General features: G+C 40.6%; 1 protein-coding gene across 1 annotated transcript; it reads right to left on the reverse strand.

The window, feature by feature from the left end:
* Window positions 1–199: 199 nt before the first annotated feature.
* On the reverse strand, window positions 200–20,932 carry LOC126377898 (trypsin, alkaline B-like). The gene is made up of 8 exons (XM_050025951.1): window positions 20,844–20,932; window positions 20,582–20,706; window positions 19,039–19,121; window positions 16,563–16,627; window positions 4,796–4,995; window positions 3,699–3,858; window positions 3,000–3,151; window positions 200–718 (listed from the first exon to the last, which is right to left on the reverse strand). The coding sequence occupies exons 1-8, from the start codon at window positions 20,884–20,886 to the stop codon at window positions 629–631; spliced, it is 918 nt and encodes a 305-aa protein (XP_049881908.1). The 5' UTR covers window positions 20,887–20,932; the 3' UTR covers window positions 200–628.
* Between the last annotated feature and the right edge of the window lie 1,594 nt (window positions 20,933–22,526).

The following is a 22,526-nucleotide window of genomic DNA, read 5'->3' on the forward strand; positions in this document are numbered from 1 at the left end:
TTTAGTAACCAATCTTATAAAAACTAAAACCCGACTACGGAAAAATCGCGCTCTAAAAAGTAAGAATCAAGAAAATATTCCTCCGATTAGTGTTGTTTAGGTGATAGAAAGAAAGGAAATATTTATAGCCATCGTGGCTACATTAATATTGCTACTTAAATAAATATTGTAAAGATTGTGGAGACGAATAAAACGAAGATTTTTCTAAGAATACAAAAATATAATGGCCCCGATTCCTTGCAGACACCCAATTTTACTTTAAGTTATATCTGTCATTTTCTTATCCGCCGAAAAGGGACGGATGATTGACAGCTCTTAATTTTAAGAAGAATGAGTAAATGAATAAATAACCTGGGCCAATCAAAAAGATATCTCGCTGGTATGCAACCCTTTGATGTGTGCTATCAACTTAATTCTGTCGGGTTATTAACCAGTTTATTTTTCATAGGGTTGTTTTAGATATGTGCTTAAAATTGACGTGTTCCGTAAATGTTTTGACTTCCTTTCGGTGGCTAAGAAAATGACAGATATAACTTAAAATTAGATGGTGTCTACAGGAATTAGCACCGATGTGACTATAACATTTAATATAATTGACAATAGTAAAAATATATCACATTGATTGAGTCTAAGCGAGTAGCGAGCACAGCGCGCAGATAAATGTTGATAGGAGGGCAATTCCACTAGTATTACTGTTTCCAGCTCCATTCCTTTGTACCTGTAAGAACATTACACCTATAAGTAACATAAGCTCACGGACTCGTGTTTTCTGTTAGACCTGTAAACAAGAAAATTATACCACAATACAAATAAATTAACACGTTGACAGTCCCCATACAAAATGTTTTGACTTCCTTGTAAGTCCCGCATATTACTTCAACGTTTGCTAAGTTACCCAATATATCCATAGTTAATGCCACCTGCGGCAAAACTACAATAAGTCAAGTCAAAAAAAGAACCTAAATTACCCGGGATCCAAGCGGAGCACCCGCCCCTAGTGCGTGCCTGATCGTTTCTTAGTGACCCATGTATGGGTCACGGACGTATGGAGCTAGTTCGTCATGACCCGTATATGGATCACTGGACTGTCAACGTGTTGTATGTATTGACATAGATTCAGGCTTGTGTAATACCTAATGGGGTAGGCAGAGTCACAAGAAGGTAATCAGCGAAAGAGACGAGAGGATCGACTAGTCTCGCGCCAGGCTACTTATAACTCTGCCCTCTTCGCATGACGCCAGAGAGAAAAAAAATGCTTCCCTGCAGTCATTCTACTCATGCTATAGCTATTCTATACATACCAAGAGACGACAAAGAAAGGCATTTATATACAGGGTGTTAGTGACATCGTAACGAATACTCGGGGGGATGATACAGACCATGATTCTGGGTTAATATCAAGTGGAATTTTCTGTCGCAAAATTCATGATTTTGTATTAGCTTTTTAAACTTATTTTAATTTTGCGATGCAAAATTCCACTTGATATTAACTCAGAATAATCAGCTGAATCATCCCTCTCGGTATTCGTTACGATGTCACTTACACCCCGTACGAGTACCTACATATGGTAGCCATACAAGTAGGTATGGGTGTTAGTGACATCGTAACGACTACTGAAGGGTATGATTCAGACCATGATTCTGAGTTGATATCAAGTGTCAAAAAATTCATGAATTTTCGTTTTTATTAAAACTAATCTAGGTAGGTTTTGTTTTTGTTTGCCTAGCGTGATAAAACACCAATTATCGGAAAAAGGTGTTACCGATATAATGTATTTTAGATAATGTTACGATTATTAGAATACGCGATAAATATGGTGTTTAACAGTTGTTTGATAATGAACATCGTATCGCACAAGATGAATGCGGAGCGATTATAATTATTGGCTATCTATCAAAACAAATTGGTCTTTGTTTATGACATACTGGTACCGGACTTGCAATGGCCTCTGTGGCCTAGTGGTTGAGCCCTGGGGTCACGATCCATAGGTCCCGGGTTCGACCGGTGGTGACATATCACAAAAATCACTTTGTGATCCCTAGTTTGGTTAAGACATTATAGGCTGATCACCTGATTGTCCGAAAGTAAGATGATCCGTGCTTCGGAAAGCACGTTACGCCGTTGGTCCCGGTTACTACTTACTGATGTGAGTAATCGTTACATGAGCCATGTCAGGGGCCTGTAACAACCTGACACACACACACACACACACACACACACACACACACACACACACAGAATCATAGATACGATACATTAGCGCACATGAAACAAACACAATCATGGTATAAGAAAACCTGGTACGCTCAAGCCACGGTAATAGTATTACCGTGCTCAAGCCGCCATTGCTAGACCATTGATGACGTAAGTGTTACCATTAAATTAGTATCTCCAACATTCCAAGGACGTAAATATTATTATTGAAAATTAAGTGAATTACTGACTAATGTATTTAATTACTATTACTTGTCGCATATGTAAAAATCATTAAAATTGTAAATCTTTTACTAAACGTTCAATATTTCCTTGCAAAGTAAATATAAAAACATTGGTGGCGGGTAATTTATTTTTTACGAAATGGCAACTCAGGGCGAGACGACGTCAGCTGGGCTAACCTTGAAATGTTAGCTGTCACTTGAGCATGGTTTTCTTATACCATGAACACTCTCTCTTTATTTGAGCGGCGCTCTTGTCGGTGGAGTAATCGTCTTCATTACTCCATAGATAGGGCGTGTAGAACGTTGGTTGCCCCAATCGCCTTCCGTTCCGCAGTACACCGACCAACTTCTCAATCGGTGATGTTCTAGCTAGAGCCCTACCAGAATCCATTTCCTCGGCCTCCAATCAGTACTGATACCGCTGCTGCCCGGCATCAGGGGTGCACTTTTCAAGTAGCGGCGCCTACTCGCTACGTCACAAGACCATGAACACAATGGACAAAAAAAATGTACAATGTCTTCCAAGCAACAACGACAAACTGTAAATTAAAGTAACTCACAGTATCCAAGATCCAGTTGGTATAGTTGGAGACCCGTGCGCTCACGCCCGGCGCGTAGGCTTGCGCACAGCCGTATCCCCATGAGGTGACACCCACCACCACGCCGTTGTAGATCAGGGGACCCCCACTGTCACCTTGGCACGCGTCTCGGCCTGCACAGAACAATGACTTTAATCATAATTTTAAACTTACTCCTATCGGCATGGACACTACGAATCATCAAGAAGATAACTCATAGAAATAACATCCAAGTGTGGGTATGATAAACGTCAAATGTAACATCACGCCTTTATCCCCGAAGGGATAGGCAGAGGTGTACAGTATACTCACTCCTCGCCAGCTATGATTAAGCATTACGTTCCATGTATTAGGGGTCAAGTCTATTAAACATTAACCGCCACGTGATATCAATTATCTATGGTCACATCGTCACTTACCATCAGGTGAGATTATGTACAAACGTGTGTCAAAGTATATTGCATACATACATACGTAAACTGCCTATATACGTCCCGCTGCAGGGTACAGGCCTCCCCTCAATCAACCGGAAGGGGTATGGAGCATACTCCACCACGCTGCTCCAATGCGGGTTGGTGGAGGTGTTTTTTTTTAGTGCTACCCTATGAAGCATCTAAGTATATTATTAAAAAAAAGAGTCACAAGCGCTGAATGAGGGAAATGGTATTGGGGAGCACTCACCACCAACGTCTAGTATCCCAGCACAGATCATGGAGCTAGTGACTGGGAAGGGCTGGTTGAACTGCGCCTCCAACAGGGCGTACCGCTGCCTGCACACCGTGTTGTTTATCTTGTTCACCACCACCTCCTGGAGGATCGTCGAGGGTGTCGCGATGTATGGCTGTTGACACACAATAATTCTTCAAAAAAAAAAAATAAGTAAGTAAGTAATCGGATATTTTATTAACGGCCTCCGTGGTTCAGTGGTCGAGCGTTGGGCTCACGATTCGGAAGACCCGGAGTCGGATCTCGGTGGGGACATATCATAAAAATCACTTTGTGATCCTTTGCTTTGAATATTACAGGCTGATCACCTGATTGTCCGAAAGTAAGACAATCCGTGCTTCGGAAGGCACGTTAAGCCGTTGCTCCCGGTTACTACTTACTGATGTAAGTACGTAGTCGCTACATGAGCCATGTCAGGGGCCTTTGGCGGCTCAATAGTAACCCTGACACAAGGGTTGATGGGGTTGGTAATTCACCTCACAATCCACACGATAGAAGAAGAGCGCTGAATAAAGGGTCGGTGTCGGAGTTAATTGTTTGATATCGCGAGCTGATCGAGCCGCCTCTATCGCTAGAGTAATCGGGTCGTCGGGATCGTATATTACGTCGTTCGGACGCCGATACTTTTTAGTACCGTCCCTGAGCGGGATTTATGATAATGTATTGTAACATAACATAAACTGCCTATATACGTCCCACTGCTGGGCACAGGCCTCCCCTCAATCAACCGGAGGGGGTATGGAGCATACTCCACCACGCTGCTCCACTGCGGGTTGGTGGAGGTGTTTTTACGGCTAATAGCCGGGACCAACGACTTAACGTGCCCTCCGAAGCACGGAATCATCTTACTTTTTCGGACAATCAGGTGATTCAAGCCTGTAAAGTCCTTACCAAACAAAGGACAGTCTCACAAAGTGATTTCGAAAGTGATGTCCCCATCGGGAATCGAACCCGGACCTCCAGATCGTGAGCCTAACGCTCTAACCACTAGACCACGGAGGCTGTCAATGATAATGTATTGTAATATAGTATAAATTGTAATGTCAACTCACGTTAGTGCGTCCCCAGCCTACATGTATGACGAAGGCGCTGTTAGGCACTAGTTGCCCCTGGTAAGGGAGGGCCGCCTGCGCGATGCTCCTGCCCAGAGTGACCCTGCGGTTCATCACCACTACAGCCACGTCGTTGTCTCGTAGCGGATTGTTGTATCTCTCGTGCGGGATGACCCGCGAGATTGATCTTGTAGTGCCACCTGAGGACAAGTTATACAGGCTGTTAGTGATGGTTAGTGATATCGTAACGAATATCGAGAGAGATAATTCAGACTATGATTCTTTTTCGATTTTTTTTTTTTTCGAACTTTTGCGATGGAAAATCCCACTTGATATTAAACTCAGAATAATGAGCTGAATCATTGCTCTCAGTATTAGTTACGATGTCACTTACACCACGTACAAGTACACACCTGGTTAGCCATACAAGTATGGGTGTTAGTGACACCGTAACGAATACTGAGAGGGATGATTCAGACTATGATTGAAAGAAAGAAAAAAGAAAAAGAAGATTTCAAGTGAAATGTCCTGTCGGAAAATTCATGAAAATTTTAGTGTTTTTTTTTAATTATTTTCCGATCCATACTTTTGCGACGGAAAATTCCACTTGATATCAACTTAGAATTATAGTCTGAATCATCTCTCAATATTTTCGTTACGATGTCACTAACACCCTGTGTAATTACTTAGTCAGTATGAAAGTTTCAAGCGCGTAACCACAAAAAAGTACCTCATATCCCTAGCGTTATCACGTTTTTCCCAGGGTCCGCTTTATCCAACCTTTTTTTATAGAAGCGACTGCCTGTTTGACCTAACCCGCGAAGGGAAAACCAGCCCAATACAGGTTAGTTCACGGCAGAAACATTTTCGGGAATGTGGGTTTACCCACAATGTTTTCCATAATTAAAACACATACTTAATAACGGGTTCTTACCGCGTATAAAGTAGGGATATGAGAATCCCGATATTTCGACACTGTTGCAAGTGCCATGATCACGGGATGACTGATGAGATTGGAGTGGAGTGCCTTGGTGCCAAGTGCCGTGGAGTAGGTAGATTCATAATTTTCTACGGGCACACATATCTGTCTACCCTCTTTCTTTGCCGCTTGTTTATGTATTTGATATCGGAATGTTCGGAACCATCTGAACTCGCACCAAACTCACTACGACAAACCGCACTCACTGTGTCCTCACGTTTTGTCACCACATTAGGCTGTTTTAAGCTTTTTACAACACCTACCACTGGATTCCACATGCTCGATAATTTGAAGCCGTCTTCCCTATTGAAATTTACGCGTTCTCACGGCTGTCGCGGCGCGAAGCGGTATTGATAAAAACCCACGGTTCCCCAGTGCAATGCGAACGGCGCGGCAGCCGCTTCCGAGTGTTCGACAAGACTGACCATGAATGAATGAGTTCTTAATTTTATTATGATTATGTAGGTAGTTTTAAATTTGTTCAACTGTTGAAGTAAAATTATAAATATGATCACTTACTGTACTTAATTTTTACTTAAAAATTAGATTTTTTTATTTTAAAATTTGATATATTAAGTAAGTAAGTAATTCGTAAAATAATAAATCCAAAAAAATAATGATGAGAAGTCAAATTTTAAAATACGAAACGGATGAAAACTTCGACAGCAAAAAGGAGTCGAGTCAACCGAAAGGTGTTCTGTTACCCTCGTAGGTGATTTGTTACATGTAGTAACGGTTTTGAGCTGTCCATGAGTTTTATATCAGGTACATTGCTGTCCGTGATGACCTAGACCAGCACATCGGATCGTCTGTCGACTTAGACCAGCTTGACAGATGACTGGTTACCCTCGAGGCGACGGACTCCCACTACTACGAAATAATCTTTGACATATGTATTAAAAATGTAAGAAAACTTCAATAGCGCGTTTTAGGACAGCGAGGCGCGTTCCTATTTAATCAAAACTTTAACGTGTCTCATAAAAAAATGCAAAGGAAATAGGCACTGTGTGCCAGTGTGTCGACGCGGAATGAAATGGGTAACTCGACTCACTAAACAAGTTTATTAAAAGTCCAGTCAAGAGCGCGTAATAGCATGGGATGGGTTTTTTTGTGTTGTTAGTGGCCATTTTGCTAAATCTTTTTATTTTATATATTTTTCTATTTCGGTTTCTTTTTTTATTATTACTCTTAATAATGTAGGTAGGTAATTTGTTTGTCTAAGGTGTAAGTAAATAAATCTGTTTATTTTTAAAAGAAGTTAGCAAGATATAATGTCGTCGTATCTACTTACACATACACACTTAAATAATTCATAAACTGCCTATATACGTCCCACTGCTGGGCACAGGCCTCCCCTCAATCAACCGGAGGGGGTATGGAGCATACTCCACCACGCTGCTCCAATGCGGGTTGGTGGAGGTGTTTTTACGGTTAATAGCCGGGACCAACGGCTTAACGTGCCCTCCGAAACACGGAATCATCTTACTTTTTCGGACAATCAGATGATTCAAGCCTGAAAAGTCCTTACCAAACAAAGGACAGTCTCACAAAGTGATTTCGACAATGTCCCCATCGGGAATCGAACCCGGACCTCCAGATCGTGAGCCTAACGCTCTAACCACTAGACCACAGAGGATGTTAGTTTACACTTAAATAAATTCACGCCTATATCCCGTTGGGGTAGTCAGGAACTACGATCCTAACACAGCAATTTTGCTTCTTCCACTCTCATCTAATACCTACTTCATACACGCTCGCCGGCTTAAGAGTACTCTTACCTTCAAATCGAAGTTCGGTTTTGCTAGCCACATTAGAGCCTATCATAACAACGACCTGGGATTGACATTTAGGACTCGCCGTCGCCGGACACGGCTTGGACGCGATGATGATGATGACTCTTACCCTGGCCTTTTTAAAAAATATCAAATCAAATCAAATATACTTTATTGCACAGAACTAAAATTTCAACAATCAGACATAACACATGAATTGAATACAGTACAATTTGGGCGGCCTTATATCCTGGTTCTTTACGGTTTACAGTTTTTATTATTATTTTAAATGGTATAGCATTGTTAGGGTTCGTAATGTTTATTTAATTATTATTACATTATATAACTTAATAACAGACGGAATAAAGTCGTGAATCTGTGTCACGACTTTATTATTTTTAATTTGGAACTGGCATATTATTTCATTTGTTTTTATTTTGATTTCTTCTTTTTCGAACGGGAACGCTTTTCCCGCCTTTTTAGGTACCTGGTGATTGGTAGAAGCCGTGGTAGCCCAGTTGGTAGAACGCTTGCCTCTCACTTTGAGGTCGCAGGTTTGAATCCGGCACAGGCCTAAACCAATGATTGATCGAATTTGTTTTCGAATTTATGTTTGGATCATAAATGATTATCACGTGCTCAGCAGCGAAAGAAACATCGTGAGGAAACCTACATTCCCGAGAAATGCATTTTCGGAGGTATGTGACCTAACCTGTATTGGGCTGTTTTATCCTTCGCGGATTGGAAGGTCAGATAGGCAGTCGCTTCTGTAAAAAACCGGACCTGTCAAATTTTCAGGTTAGGTAAGCGAACCGTGTGTGTGTACCTACACAACAGGTAACAATCATAACACATGTAAAAGTAAAATATACAGGGTGTCCCGTAAAGAGCACGACAGACTGAAATGTAAGGAAGATTGAGGTGTGCCCTACTCGATAAAAAAAAATGACCTCAGTAAAAGTGTCACCGTTTTCGAGATATTCCCGACTTTTTATTTTTTTCGACAAATTCCGCTTTTGGTCAGTTTTTTTGTTGCTGTGTGTACAAGAAAGCAGATAACTCTGTAATTTATTTTTGTAAATATTCTAGAATAGTAGATCTACCATATTTAAATACTATTTTGCTAAATATCATTAAGTATCTTTGAAAAAAAAAACATTATTCTTATTATTTTTTTGTACAAAAATTATTTACCTCAACTTTGGCATTCGGTGGTGAAAAAAAATGTACTGGACTGTCACTGCACATTTTACAGATAAATTACTTATTTAATAAGGATTTCAGAAAGGTATAATACTGGCCATATTTTTGTAGAAAAAGAAAAGAAATTGCCAGTATTGTGCAAAAGGGGCTAATTCATATTAAATTTAAATAATAAATAAAATACACATGTTTGAGTAAAAAAATCATTTTTTAATATTTAGTCAATGAATACATCTAGTATGTGCTCGAATTGCCGGCCTTCTTGTGCGATACACGCGCGGCACCTCTTAATGAAAGCCCCTTGTAACCGTCTTAAGCTTAATTCTGATATTTCTTGGGCTGCTGTATTAATTTGTTGTCGCAGGTGTTCTTCACTCTGAATAGCTTCTTTATACACCTTGTCCTTCATGCAGCCCCAATAAAAGAAATCCAATGGATTTAGATCGGGGGATCGAGCAGGCCAATTGATTGTGCCTCCTTTATGCTGAGCGATACCCTAACCGCCGGCATCCAGGTCATGAGGTTTTTACGCGAACCCATAGAGCCATTTCTGACGGGCGTGTACCTGGGCAGCGTACGAGCGAAGGACGACCACAAACGGCAGAGGAAGATATTGTATTGGACGAAGTTGAAGAAGACCCTTCAACTTCAGTGCGGATGATCGAACGACGTACCGGGGTTCCAAAATCTACGGCTCACAGAATTTTGCAACGTCATTCGTATCACCCATAACAGAATTTTGCAACGTCATTCGTATCACCCATACCACATTCAACGAGTCCAAAGTTTGCAGCCACGGGATTACCCGGCACGAGTTAACTTTTGCCGAGAAATGCTGAGACGACATCAATCGGATCCCAATTTTTTTAATAAAATCTTGTGGAGCGATGAGTCATCATGCAAGCGCGATGGCTATTTTAATTTACACAATCTGCATAGCTGGCAGATATCCAATCCACATGAGATGCGGGAAGATCGATCTCAATACCAATACAAAATAAATTTGTGGACCGGTATCTACAATGGCCAAATACTAGGACCGGTCGAACTGCCACCCACTCTCAATGCCAATAACTACTTGGAGTTTCTTCAAAATCAGATGCCGATTTTACTTGAGGATATTCCACTGGCGGAGCGGCGTGCAATGTGGCTGCAACACGACGGGTGCCCCGCGCACTACGGCCGTCAAGTAAGGGACCATTTAAACTCTACATTCCCTCGTCGATGGATCGGACGAGGAGGCACAATCAATTGGCCTGCTCGATCCCCCGATCTAAATCCATTGGATTTCTTTTATTGGGGCTGCATGAAGGACAAGGTGTATAAAGAAGCTATTCAGAGTGAAGAACACCTGCGACAACAAATTAATACAGCAGCCCAAGAAATATCAGAATTAAGCTTAAGACGGTTAAAAAGGGCTTTCATTAAGAGGTGCCGCGCGTGTATCGCACAAGAAGGCCGGCAATTCGAGCACATACTAGATGTATTCATTGACTAAATATTAAAAAATGATTTTTTTACTCAAACATGTGTATTTTATTTATTATTCAAATTTAATATGAATTAGCCCCTTTTGCACAATACTGGCAATTTCTTTTCTTTTTCTACAAAAATATGGCCAGTATTATACCTTTCTGAAATCCTTATTAAATAAGTAATTTATCTGTAAAATGTGCAGTGACAGTCCAGTACATTTTTTTTTCACCACCGAATGCCAAAGTTGAGGTAAATAATTTTTGTACAAAAAAATAATAAGAATAATGTTTTTTTTTTCAAAGATACTTAATGATATTTAGCAAAATAGTATTTAAATATGGTAGATCTACTATTCTAGAATATTTACAAAAATAAATTACAGAGTTATCTGCTTTCTTGTACACACAGCAACAAAAAAACTGACCAAAAGCGGAATTTGTCGAAAAAAATAAAAAGTCGGGAATATCTCGAAAACGGTGACACTTTTATTGAGGTCATTTTTTTTTATCGAGTAGGGCACACCTCAATCTTCCTTACATTTCAGTCTGTCGTGCTCTTTACGGGACACCCTGTATGTAAAAGTGTTACAAAATGTGAGTGATACGACACTACACACATATATATATAGGTCATCATCATCACCAGCCCATAACGTCCGCACTGCTGAGGCACGGGCCTTCCCTATGGATGGATAGAGAGATCGGGTCTTATACCATCACGCGGGCCCAGTGCGGATTGGTGGTTATTAACGACTGCTAATGCAACCGGGACCGACGGCTTCACGTGCCTTCCGAAGCACGGAGGAGTTCGTGATGAAAACTTTTTTTTTGCGGTCACCCATCCTATGACCGGCCTTTGCGAAAGTCGCTTAACTTCAACAATCGCAGACCGAGCGCATTAACCGCTACGCCACTGAGCTCCTCCACATATATACGTATAGGTACTGAGAAATTATCCAAGCCACGTTCTCCAATAAACATGTAGATGCCATAAAATGGCCTTCTAATTTCATGGATTAGCAACATAAATTCATATCTGATCCAAATACCAAACAAACATTATTTTTATATACGCCACTGACATCATATCTAAATATATAAGAGGAGAAACTGACTGACCGACATATCAACGCACAGCCTAAACGGCTAAACGTAGGCACTTGAAATTTGAATGGGACGTAGCTTAGGTACCGTAGAGGTGCACTAAGAAAGGAATTCCCGAAATTCCCACGGGAACGGGAATTAGCGGAAAAATCCTTTTGTATGAAAAATAGTTCTCTTTTATAACACGCCACGTGGACGAAGTAGCGGGCAAAAGCTAGTTATCTATATTTTTGAATAATTATGTACTTAGTTACCCAAGCAACGAGAAAATTTGCATTTATCACAAAAACGTTTAAAGCGACATCTATTTTATTCTGGTGAACTTGGCCTGAAAGTCCTTTCTTGACCTGTATTGTATAGGTACGCGGTATGGTTAGTAGGTAATAAGTAATAAAGGCAACAACAGATACAGGGTGTTAGTGACATCGTAACGAGTACTGAGGGGGATGATTCAGACCATGATTCTGAGTTAATATCAAGAAAGTGGAATTTTCCTTCGCACCCCGCACAAGTACAGGTAGCCATACAAGTAGGTATGGGTGTTAGTGACATCGTAACGAATACTATGGGGGATGATTCAGACCATGATTCTGAGTCGATATCAAGTGAAATGTCCTGTCGGAAAAGTTATGAACGTTTTTTGTTTTTTTTAATTATTTTCCGTTCTATACTTTTACGACGGAAAATTCTACTTGATATCAACTGAGAATCAGGGCCTGAATCATCCTTCAAAATTTTCATTACGATGTCACTAACACCTTAACTCGATAATTTAAGACCCAGTGAAGGAATAGGATATTTATTAGTTCGGATTGGAAAATAAAATACGGGGCGCGCGCGATAACCACTGAAAGCTAGATCTAGGATAGATAGATGTGATGTGTGTGTATGTGTGTGTGGGATAGATGTGGTGTGTGAGTGTGGGTGTGTGTGTGTGATGTGTGATAGATGTGGTGTGTGAGTGTCTGTGTGTGTGATGTGTGTGTGTGTGTGTCTGTGATGTGATGTGTGGTGTGGATGTATGTAATGTGTTCTATGATATATTAACAAGTAAATAAAAATAGAGAGTGAAACTTATCTAGTATTAAAACAGTAAAACGTTTTAAGTTTGTGATGTACTGTATTAAATATAAAAATGTACATTGCAATTGTTTATAATAAATAATAATAAAAAAAAAACAAAAAATGGGAGTCGCGTTAACCAGCTTATGAGTAAGTCTGGTTGTATTCGGGCTGTTAATGTATATGCTACCGCTCATTGGTGACACCTTAACATAATTTAAACAACTTATAGCTGTATTAATCTCATTCGTTTCAGTCACATAATATGTTATCACACATTACCACAGGATAAGGGGGCTACCGAACTTTGTCCGGCATACCCCTCTTTGGACGAGAGTCCGAATGACTGATTGTCCGTCAACTTAGATTTACCAGCGTGACGGTAACTGGTTTCCCACGAGCTGGTTGACCCCCACTAAACCTTATTTAGTTTCTGTATAAACTCTGAGCACCGAGAAAATGTTAATAGCGCGTTTTAGACTCGTAACGCGCGTTCCTCTTGCAGACACAGAAGTTACCGTGTCGAGTAGAATGCAAAGGATTAAAGTGGTGTGTGTGACACTGTGTCTCGTAATAGAACGGATACAGTTGTGAGTTGTGTTGGTGCAAATACGTCCGGGTTGTCAAAGTCAAATAAATTCTAATTCTACCCTTCACCAACCTTTTTATCTGCGGGCCCGTGAAATTTTAATACGAATGTTCTAAATTCAAACGTTTTAAATTATAATGTGTAATAGGGTAGTTTCCAACTAGTCAAATCAATTACTTTTTACTACTAACCGTCAAAACACGAAATTACTATGGAATTTGTATGAAAAAGAAACCTGTGAAAATGTCGCTCTAATTGTTACATTTTTCTTTATTGTAATTCATAAATAAGTTAAGGTTTAAGATACTTTATTTCTCAAAAGAATACATTTGGTTCGCTTACTGAGAAACAATCAATTTCATAATATAGTAGTTTAAACAACATTGGAATTGGACTAAGGTTGGTAGGTACTTAATAAGTAGGTATCTGTGTTCTATATGCGTTGACACTTTCATTGTTCCATCCACCAGCAACACAAGATTCACACTACGATTAAAACCATTAATAATGTTTAAGAATGTGGGCTTTTAATGCCTTTTTAAAGATAGTTAAATTAAAAAAAAATGTTAAATAGATAAATGAAAACGTTTTTTGTCAGTCTTAGATCTGTCTTTATTTAGTAATCAGAATTTCATAATTTATCTTTGACCTATGAAACTACCCAATTGCAGTGTAAGTATTATAGTGTGACATAATAAGGTAGTAAGGTACTGTTGTGGTGTACTAATAAAGGAGTGTTGCGTGAAACAAAATGTAAAATCAAATCAAAAAACAAATCATTTATTCGCATAGGATTCATGGTTTTGTAGACAGTTGATAGGTTTTATGTTTCAAGTATCACATGACCCGCTAGATATAAGCATGCGAAAATTTAGGAGGTAAGTATAGGTACTTAATTAACTAATATAAATCTACTTACTAACTTTTTAACTAACCTAATATAAATCTAATATTTTTTTTTACAAAAAACAAACTTGCAATAATTAACAAAAATAAATATATAGCCTCAAAACTCGACGACGACGTGATGAGAATTGAAAAAGGGATGCTCCAATGGTTAGGACATATAGAGACTGAATGAAAAGTAGACTTACGAAAAAGATTCATGACACGGGCATAGAATAAGGAATAATACGTATAGAATGGCAACTCTCCGCTCCCCACCAACGTCTAAGCTAGGTTTACCTCACCTCTCCTCGAACATAGTTCAGACTTGAATCGTATGGTATCAGACGTCACACACACAGTTGCGCGTGTGCGGTAACGTCCATGTGTAGTATCTGTGTAAAACGAGGTTGTTTGTATGAAGTGTCCGGGGTGTGGCACGGGTGTAAGTGGTAGGTTTGGAAGAGCAACGCCTAGGCGTACGGTCACGAGCATTAATATGTATACACTTTGGTACCATGTCACATGAACTTTTTTGACAAATTGAACTGTAAGTCTCACTAAATGTCACATATGTTAGTGCGACAGAGTCCTAAAGTGGGTGTATTATATTGCTCATGACTGTACATACCGCGATCAGATCCTGCGGGTTTAGCACCGTAAGCACGCGACTTTCTCGCCGCGACAGAGATCATCTGTCTCTTTCTGTGCAGTACTGTGAGAGAGTGACGGGTGACGTATGTCGAAGCGAAAAAGAGTCCGCAGGATGTTTTAAAGCAACGCCAGGTTAAGAGTGCTCTAAACGGAGTCTTTAATGAGAGTGGATGAAGCGAAAGTGGCGTGTCAGGATCGTAGTATGATAATCCGTGTTTCGGAAGGCACGTTAAAACCGTTTGTTGGGAATCGACGCCTTTTCATATTTATTAATTCCGACAGGATGAAGACGGGATTGCTATTTTTATTTAGTAGGCGCTAAGTTGATTTTGTTCCTCCCCCCGCATCCCCTTTCACTTGTACTTTTACATCTCACTGAAATAGACGATTTTTTACTCCGATTCTACATTTTATTTCTAATACTACTCCTCAAGAACACCGTTGGTCCCGGTCACTTCCTACTTATTGATGTAAGAAAGTAGTCGTTACATGAGCCATGTCAGGGGCCTTTACGGCTCGATAGTAACCCTGACACTAGGGTTGATGAGGGTGGTACTCCACCTCACAACCCACACGATAGAAGAAGAACGCATAAGAAGTATCGTTGTAAGTGGATTTCCGTGGTCCCTGCCTACCCCAAAGCGAAATGGCCGTGATTTTATGTATGTAAAATTATAACGTCCCTTTCTGACTCGAAGATGACTGATTCATTTTATCTATTTATCGTCAAACAAAAAAATACAATTATCATTGTCTTAAAGAAAATGTAATAAACATTCGATAGATAAGCAGGTTCTCTGAATATTATAATTAATATACCCACATTAAAAAAAAAAGTGTGATTATATCTACAATACCTACAATCTGATATGTCTTTCGATAACAAAGTGAATCATTTAACTAGATAGGTACCTATCAATTTACGGATATTCTGTCGACTGCGTAATAGGTAGATGTGAACAAAAAATAAGGTTTATCCCCGCTAGCGTCTGCAATGGCGGCCCTAAGGCGGTGCGAACGGTGCGATCGCACTGGTCGCCGTTTTAGGCCAGGCGCGCACTTCCGAGTTTTTCGCCGCGCGGAAGAAAAGAGCAGCGACATAACGTCGCACTGTAATACTGCGCCGCTGCGACCGTCGTCGCCGCGCGTGCCGTCAAGTGCGCGCAATACAATTTAAAACTGTTTGGTACAGAATTGAATGTGGAGGAACGTAAGGACGGAAGGAGGACGTATCAACAGTGGTTGCAAGTTGTCTTTGATTACTTGTGGCTCTGCCCACCCCATTAGGGATTACGGGCATGAGTTTATGTATGTATGTATGCTGTTAATACAATTCAGTAATTTGGCTGCCTATTATCATCGGCGTCGGCTTAATGACGAAACATAGATAGAAGGACTTTCGCATGGACAGGAGGACCCGGTGGTGTAATGGTTAAAACGCGCGTCCCGGCTTGACAAGAGCGGGTTCAAGTTCAAGTCCCGTCCGAGTCATATTTTTTTTTCGATTTAAATTTTTTCTTTGAACCTTATAACAGTTTCAAGACAGTTGATCCCGTGCATTCATTCTTAATAATCACTAACCTTTTTTTACAAAGTTTCTTTTTAATTACTGTCTTAAAACTGTTCAAAGGTAAATTCGTATTAATGCGTATAATATTAGTAAGTAAGTACTGATGTTATGCAGTCAGCTGTCAATGTAAGGCAACTTAGTACCTATCTTTTAAATTAGGTCTTGGCGCCAAACGCCAGATCCGAAAAACACGACCCAAGCCCTCCTCCCACTACACTTATAACTCAAGTGGGACTCACTACTGTGCTTCTTGCAACAGGACTTTCAAAACAAAATTTGGTTTTGCTAGTCATGCTTCCGCCCATGCAAGAGCCCAGGCTAACTAGCTAAGGGTGTCGCTGTCGACGGTTACGTCTATCTGGAAGGACATCATCATCATCATCTTTTAAACTAATGAAAAACTTCGATATGTCTATTCCCGATCTATTATTCTCCATGGAGATAACACCAACACAAATTTAAAACTTTACATACCTGAGTTAAGCCGAGTAGTCCCACATCTTATACGGAAGTTTCGTAAAGCCAATAATTGTCCATTCCTGGAACAAAAATAAATAAATAAGTACACTTTAGGTTGAATGTGTTAGATAGAAATTAAACTGATACGATTTTGGAATCACTGTTTACTTACAAGAGGTTTTAAACTAGATTTGACAAGATTAAAATATTAACACGTTCCCTGTGCATGACCCACATGTGGGGCATTTTGAGGTATAAATGATACGTGGGTGCCTCACATATGGGTCACACCCCCTTGTAAAGTTATAGGGTTGTAAAATCTTGCACGTGTGAGTTTAAGTATTGAAAATAGCTTACACGTATGAGCTATGAAATTGTGAAACAGAGTATATTATTACCGGAGGACATTTTGGGCAATGTTGCCAGATAATCACCGTCAACAAAAACATTTAAATGGACTGTATTTTTTATTTATTATTGTTTTTTTATTATTTATTTCAAGGATGCATCACTGAATGAATAAAATGAAACGAAAACAAACTATAGAACTAGCCTTTTGAAAAAAAAAATACATATAAAACCAATAAACTAAAAATTATGGGATGCATTGTAGCAACTAAGACAAAACGCTTTTTTGCAAGTTTCACATTGAGTGTCAGTTTTCTTCGCCTTTTTACGAGCATCAGAAGGTGTCAAGCCTTGTTCATTCAAGATTTTGTAGCAGCCAGTACAACGTTTTCGAAATATTTTGTTATCGTATCGCCGTGGAATTTTCGTCAATCTATGTTGGGAACGAATTGAACTGCTTGAATTGCTAGATCTAATTGATTGTCCAGCTCCAGAATCATCTTCTTGAATGCCCAAGAGATGCTTGATAATTTTCTCATGACCATTCAAAAGTGAAAATTTAGTACCAGGATTCAGTTCCTTGTAGATCAAAATTGAGTTTACAACAGCAACTGACATCAGATCCGCTGCGATTTTCTTATACCAAAAGCAAGTTTTTCGGACGGGTGTCGCCTAGAATCGTGTAGGTGTATTGAAAATTGAATCTACCCTCATAAAAAAAACTTCATACGTGCTTGCACCACAAGTATGGCACATCATATGGAACTCATACGTGCATGTAACCATATGTGAGGCACGAAACGAAAAGCTCGTGCGTGTATGCACCACATGTGGGGCACTCGGAAAATCGGAAAATACTGAAAAGGGGCTTCCCCGATAATGATTTTCTTGCCATATTCCGTCCATATCTACAACATCCTACGTTATTATAAAAAAAAAAAATTGCACGTACGGGCTCATTGTCTGATTTTGGCTTGCACAGGGAACGTGTTAAAACAACCCGGTGAACACAGACTAGGAAGAAAAATAAATATGGCGACATCGCAAAAGGTAAAGGTAGTAAGTAGTGCCAACCAAACAAACATAATTATTAAAATTCAAGTAGACGGGCAGGCGCGCTCTGATTGGCCGTCCGCTGTGTTTTTGTAAAGCTTTGGCGGCGAGGGTGTGCTGCCGCCAAAGGATGTTTTCGAGGTACCGAACTGAGCATAGTACCCCGCTAGCCACAAGTTAGTAGTGTGACTAGGGGTCGACGATCCAACGGTGTTATGTTAGAAGTTGTATAATGCGTCTTGCTGCGTAAACTTCGATATCGCGTCTGACGACTGCTTGAAAGACTGCATTATTAAATGTGGTGCCATCTGTTGCATGTGAGTGGAACTAGGTGGCCAACTAGTTGAGTCCGCCACAGTGCTTTATAAAAAGTACAGGTGCCACAACACATACATATCACGCCTACTCCTTAAAGGGGTGGGCTGAGATACAAGTAATCAAAGACAACTTACAGTCATTGTTGAGACGAAGATCTGGGGGCGTTAAAATGCCCACATCAAAGCAAGTCATCTAAGAAAGTAATAGAGTCCCCCCTTCTAAAAAGATGAATGGACCTTCACACTCTTCTTCTTCTATCGTGTGGGTTGTGAGGTGAATTAGGGTGCTACTAGACCAATCGATCGATCATCGATCGACGGCATCGATCAACGTCGATCGAAGTTGATCGACTGGTCTGGTAACTTTAATTGATCGACAGATACTGTTCGATTAAGCAATCGATCGATTGATCCGTCGGTCTGGTAGAAACTATCGATCGACGTCGACTATTCCATTCTACCATCGATCGATGCCGTCGATCGATGGTCGATAGATTGGTCTGGTAGAAACTACCGATCGACGTCGACTATTCTATTCTACCATCGATCGATGCTGTCGAACGATGATCGATCGATTGGTCTGGTAGCACCCTTACCAAACTCATCAACCCAGGTGTCAGGGTGGTGGTGACCTTCACACTATAAGTTTGTTTTTATGATCGCCCGAATATTGTCCTACTAACACTAGTTTATAAGTCGTTTGTATACTATTCTATGGACTTTGTCCGAAATAAACGATTTTTAATTTATCTTATTTCAAATGGTGGACTTACGAAACAAAGCAATGTGCCGCAGACAACACCATAAGCCGCGTGATGAGAGATCCCCCACATGATAGCTGGTTACTCTGTAACACCTGCGGAGGGGAGGGGTTGACCTTTAAATTACTTTTTTTATTATTTTTGTACCAAATAAATGCTGCATACAAAATACCTCAGTGTCTCAAGACGAAAGTCTTTGACCAGTGCGTGTTGCCAGTGATGACCTACGGCAGTGAGACGTGGCCGCTTACTATGGGTCTCGTGAGGAGGCTCGGTGTCGCTCAGCGGGCAATGGAGAGAGCTATGCTCGGTATTTCCCTGCTCGATCGAATCAGAAATGAGGAGATCCGCAGGAAAACTAAAGTCACCGACATAGCTCGGAGAATTGCAAAGCTGAAGTGGCAGTGGGCAGGACACATAGCGAGGAGAACCGATGGCTGATGGGGCGGAAAGGTTTTGGAATGGCGACCACGCTTCGGACGACGCTCAGTGGGTAGGCTCGCTACAAGGTGGACCGACGATCTGGTGAAGGTCCCGGGAAGCCGCTGGATGCGGGCAGCGCAGGACCGATCGTCGTGGAGATCCTTGGGGGAGGCCTATGCCCAGCAGTGGGCGTCGTACGGCTGATGATGATGATGTACCAAATAAATAATAAAAAAATAAAAAAAATAAACACAGTTCAGTCAGCCTTCAACAACAACAACATAAACTCACTACTAAATTCCAATTGGGGTAGTCAGAGGTACATCCATCGCAAGATGACCTAAGTACCCACACCTCACCGAGCTTTCTGTCAGTGTTTCAGAAGACTTTAACGGCCTCTGGAGGTCCAAGGTTCGATTCCAGGTGGAGACGTGTCAAACAACATATCACTTAGGGTATCACTATTAATAAACGAAGCTCATCTGAGACTGCCCTCAAGATCATGCTCAAGTCTCTGTTTTTATATAAGAACTGTCACATTGACATGATCTTTAGGGCAGTCTCGAAGCTGAGATTAGTTTATTAATACCACCCTTAGTGAAACCGTCTCGTCTAGAGTCGTACGTGCTTTTCGCAGCACGCCGAAAAGGAAAGGGACGAATCGGCAACAACAAGCAAGGGCTCGGCATGCGGCGACAACTGTTAATTTTAAAATGAATGAATAATCCTGGCGAATATAACAAGCATCTCGTTCATATGCAACCCGTTTGACATATGCTGCCAACTTAATTCTGTCGGGTTATTGGTCAATATAATTTTTTTGGCTTTATAAGTTTCTGCCTAAATTTGACGTGCGTTCCATAAATATGCCTGTCGATTACGCGTCCCTTTCTTTTTCAGCGGATAAAAAATGACAAAAATAATTTGAAATAAAATTAGATGGTATGTACAGTCATGAGCAATATAATGTACCCATTTTAGGACTCTGTCGCGCTAACATATTTGACATTTAGTGAGACTTACAGTTCATTTTGTCAAAAAAGTTAATGTGACATGGTACCAAAGTGTGTACATATTAATGCTCGTGACCGTACAGGAATCGCCAACATTGGTTTCCAATAAAGCCACATACCTGGACAGCGTACGGATATCTCTCTATGGTGGTGTCCATTCCACCTATGATTCTGGAGCCGATAGTAGGCGCAGTAGACGCTAGGTCTACTAATATAATCTCGTTTCTTTCTGCATCGTCGCACACTGCAAGAAATATTCTCATAGGTTGGTCTTCTATCGTGTGGGTTGTGAGGTGGATGGCCAACCTCAGCATGTACTTATATTGCTTCTCTTTATTTTAATCAGAATTCAGATGTCTTGTCAATTAAGAATAAACTTACAGCAGTATGTAATAGCTAAAAGTAACACTATATAATTCCACATGTTTGTATGGTACGTCTAACCGCGGCAACCGACCACTGCCGATAATTTATCGAAGATAAATAATTTCTTTATCGCAACGATGTGATGACGAATTATATTTATCTATAGGTACAAATTATGATATCCATAGATAAAAAGGTCGGAAACTTAGCAAACGGCTCGGGCGGTTTACGCAGGTGGACGCAAGTGGCGAATATATACCGGGTGTTAGTGACATCGTAACGAATACTGAAGGGGATGATTCAGACCATGATTCTGAGTTAATGAAGTGGAATTTTCGTCGCTAAATTCATGAAAATTTTAGTGTCTGAATTATTTTCCGTTTCATACTTTTGCGACGGATAATTCTTCTTGATATCAATTCGATCATGGTCTCCCACAGTCATCCCCTTCAGTATTCGTTACGATGTCACTAACACCCTCTATATATGTTTTAATCTGTATTTAAAAGTAGTTATACAAACATATATAAAGCCAAATCCGGTACCCCTAAGGGCCTGTGCAGACGACGGCGTGGAGCGATCTTTTCAATCGCGAATAAATAAAGGGCACGTAACGATAGTTAATATGGCGGTACAGCGGGTGTACCTTGAATGTGTTATAAGTGGGAGGGTTTGGCAGCACAGCGCCCAGAATGGCGCAGGCTGGTGATGAGGCGAGTACACGAGTTCGAGCAACAGCGCACGGCAGACCTCGACGCTAAACGTAATGAGTTGAAGACCCGTTCCCCTGCCGCTATTCATTATAATTACCAAAACGGTGTGCTCACGTGCCCTCACTGTGCGCGGGAGTTCACTGTAAAGATAGGCTACATAAGCCATCTTCGGGCGCATCAGCGTCATGCCAACTAGGAGTCGAAGTGGTCGCCATGGCCGAAATCGGTCGGCGAGATCGTCATCATTTTGCGAAAAATTATGATAAAATTGCAGCCCATCATATAAAATATATACATTGCCAGTAGTGGCTACTTATGGAATTTGAGAAGCAGTATCGTAAGAAGCTATCGTAGTTATCTGTTTGCAAGACTAGCAGTAAAAGATTGTGGTTGAATCGACATCTGTTCTCATACAAAATGCGCGTTCCCGAGTGGGAACGCGCATACATAAATCATAAATTGCATAAATAATGCATAAATTAATCTATGTCGTAACGATTAATTTATCGTTGGACGACTGTCGTTTCTAGCTGTTCCCATTAATACGATATTTTGTCGTAAAATTTTATCGTTTAGCTACCATCGTATCTAGCTTTTTTGATAGATTTGCGGTCACGATGTTGTCAGTGCAAAAAATGGAGTAGACGCCAGTTAATCGTGTCGTTCTATATGTAAACACCACCATTTAAACATATAAACCACGACACTTAAAACTACACGATTATCTGTCGTCACGATAAAGTGGGAACGCGCCCTTACGACCTTTCCATCCTCTTTCTTCTATTCCGTGAAAAAGACATGCAAAATACCAATAAATCAGTTATATCCCAGGACCTAACCCTATGGAGATCCGCATGAACGCGCGTGGATGCATTTTCTGTGTGTTGGACTGTGCGTGTTTTCTATACAAACGGAGATACTTACTTTTGTCCGGCCAAGTAGTTAATGCCACCTGCGGCAAATCTACAATAAGTCATGTCAAAAA

This window comes from Pectinophora gossypiella, chromosome 24, assembly GCF_024362695.1.
Source record: "Pectinophora gossypiella chromosome 24, ilPecGoss1.1, whole genome shotgun sequence".
Classification (NCBI taxonomy): domain Eukaryota; kingdom Metazoa; phylum Arthropoda; class Insecta; order Lepidoptera; family Gelechiidae; genus Pectinophora; species Pectinophora gossypiella.

What these genes read in the sequence shown, in the direction of transcription:
- LOC126377898 (XM_050025951.1), bottom strand. Translation starts at nt 20,886, where the DNA reads ATGTGGAATTATATAGTGTTACTTTTAGCTATTACATACTGCT. An exon ending in GCGGCACATTGCTTTGTTTC is followed by an intron (nt 16,628 to 19,038) that starts GTAAGTCCACCA and finishes TTTTTGTTCCAG; the next exon opens with GAATGGACAATTATTGGCTT. An exon ending in TGGGATACTAGACGTTGGTG is followed by an intron (nt 3,152 to 3,698) that starts GTGAGTGCTCCC and finishes TGTTCTGTGCAG; the next exon opens with GCCGAGACGCGTGCCAAGGT.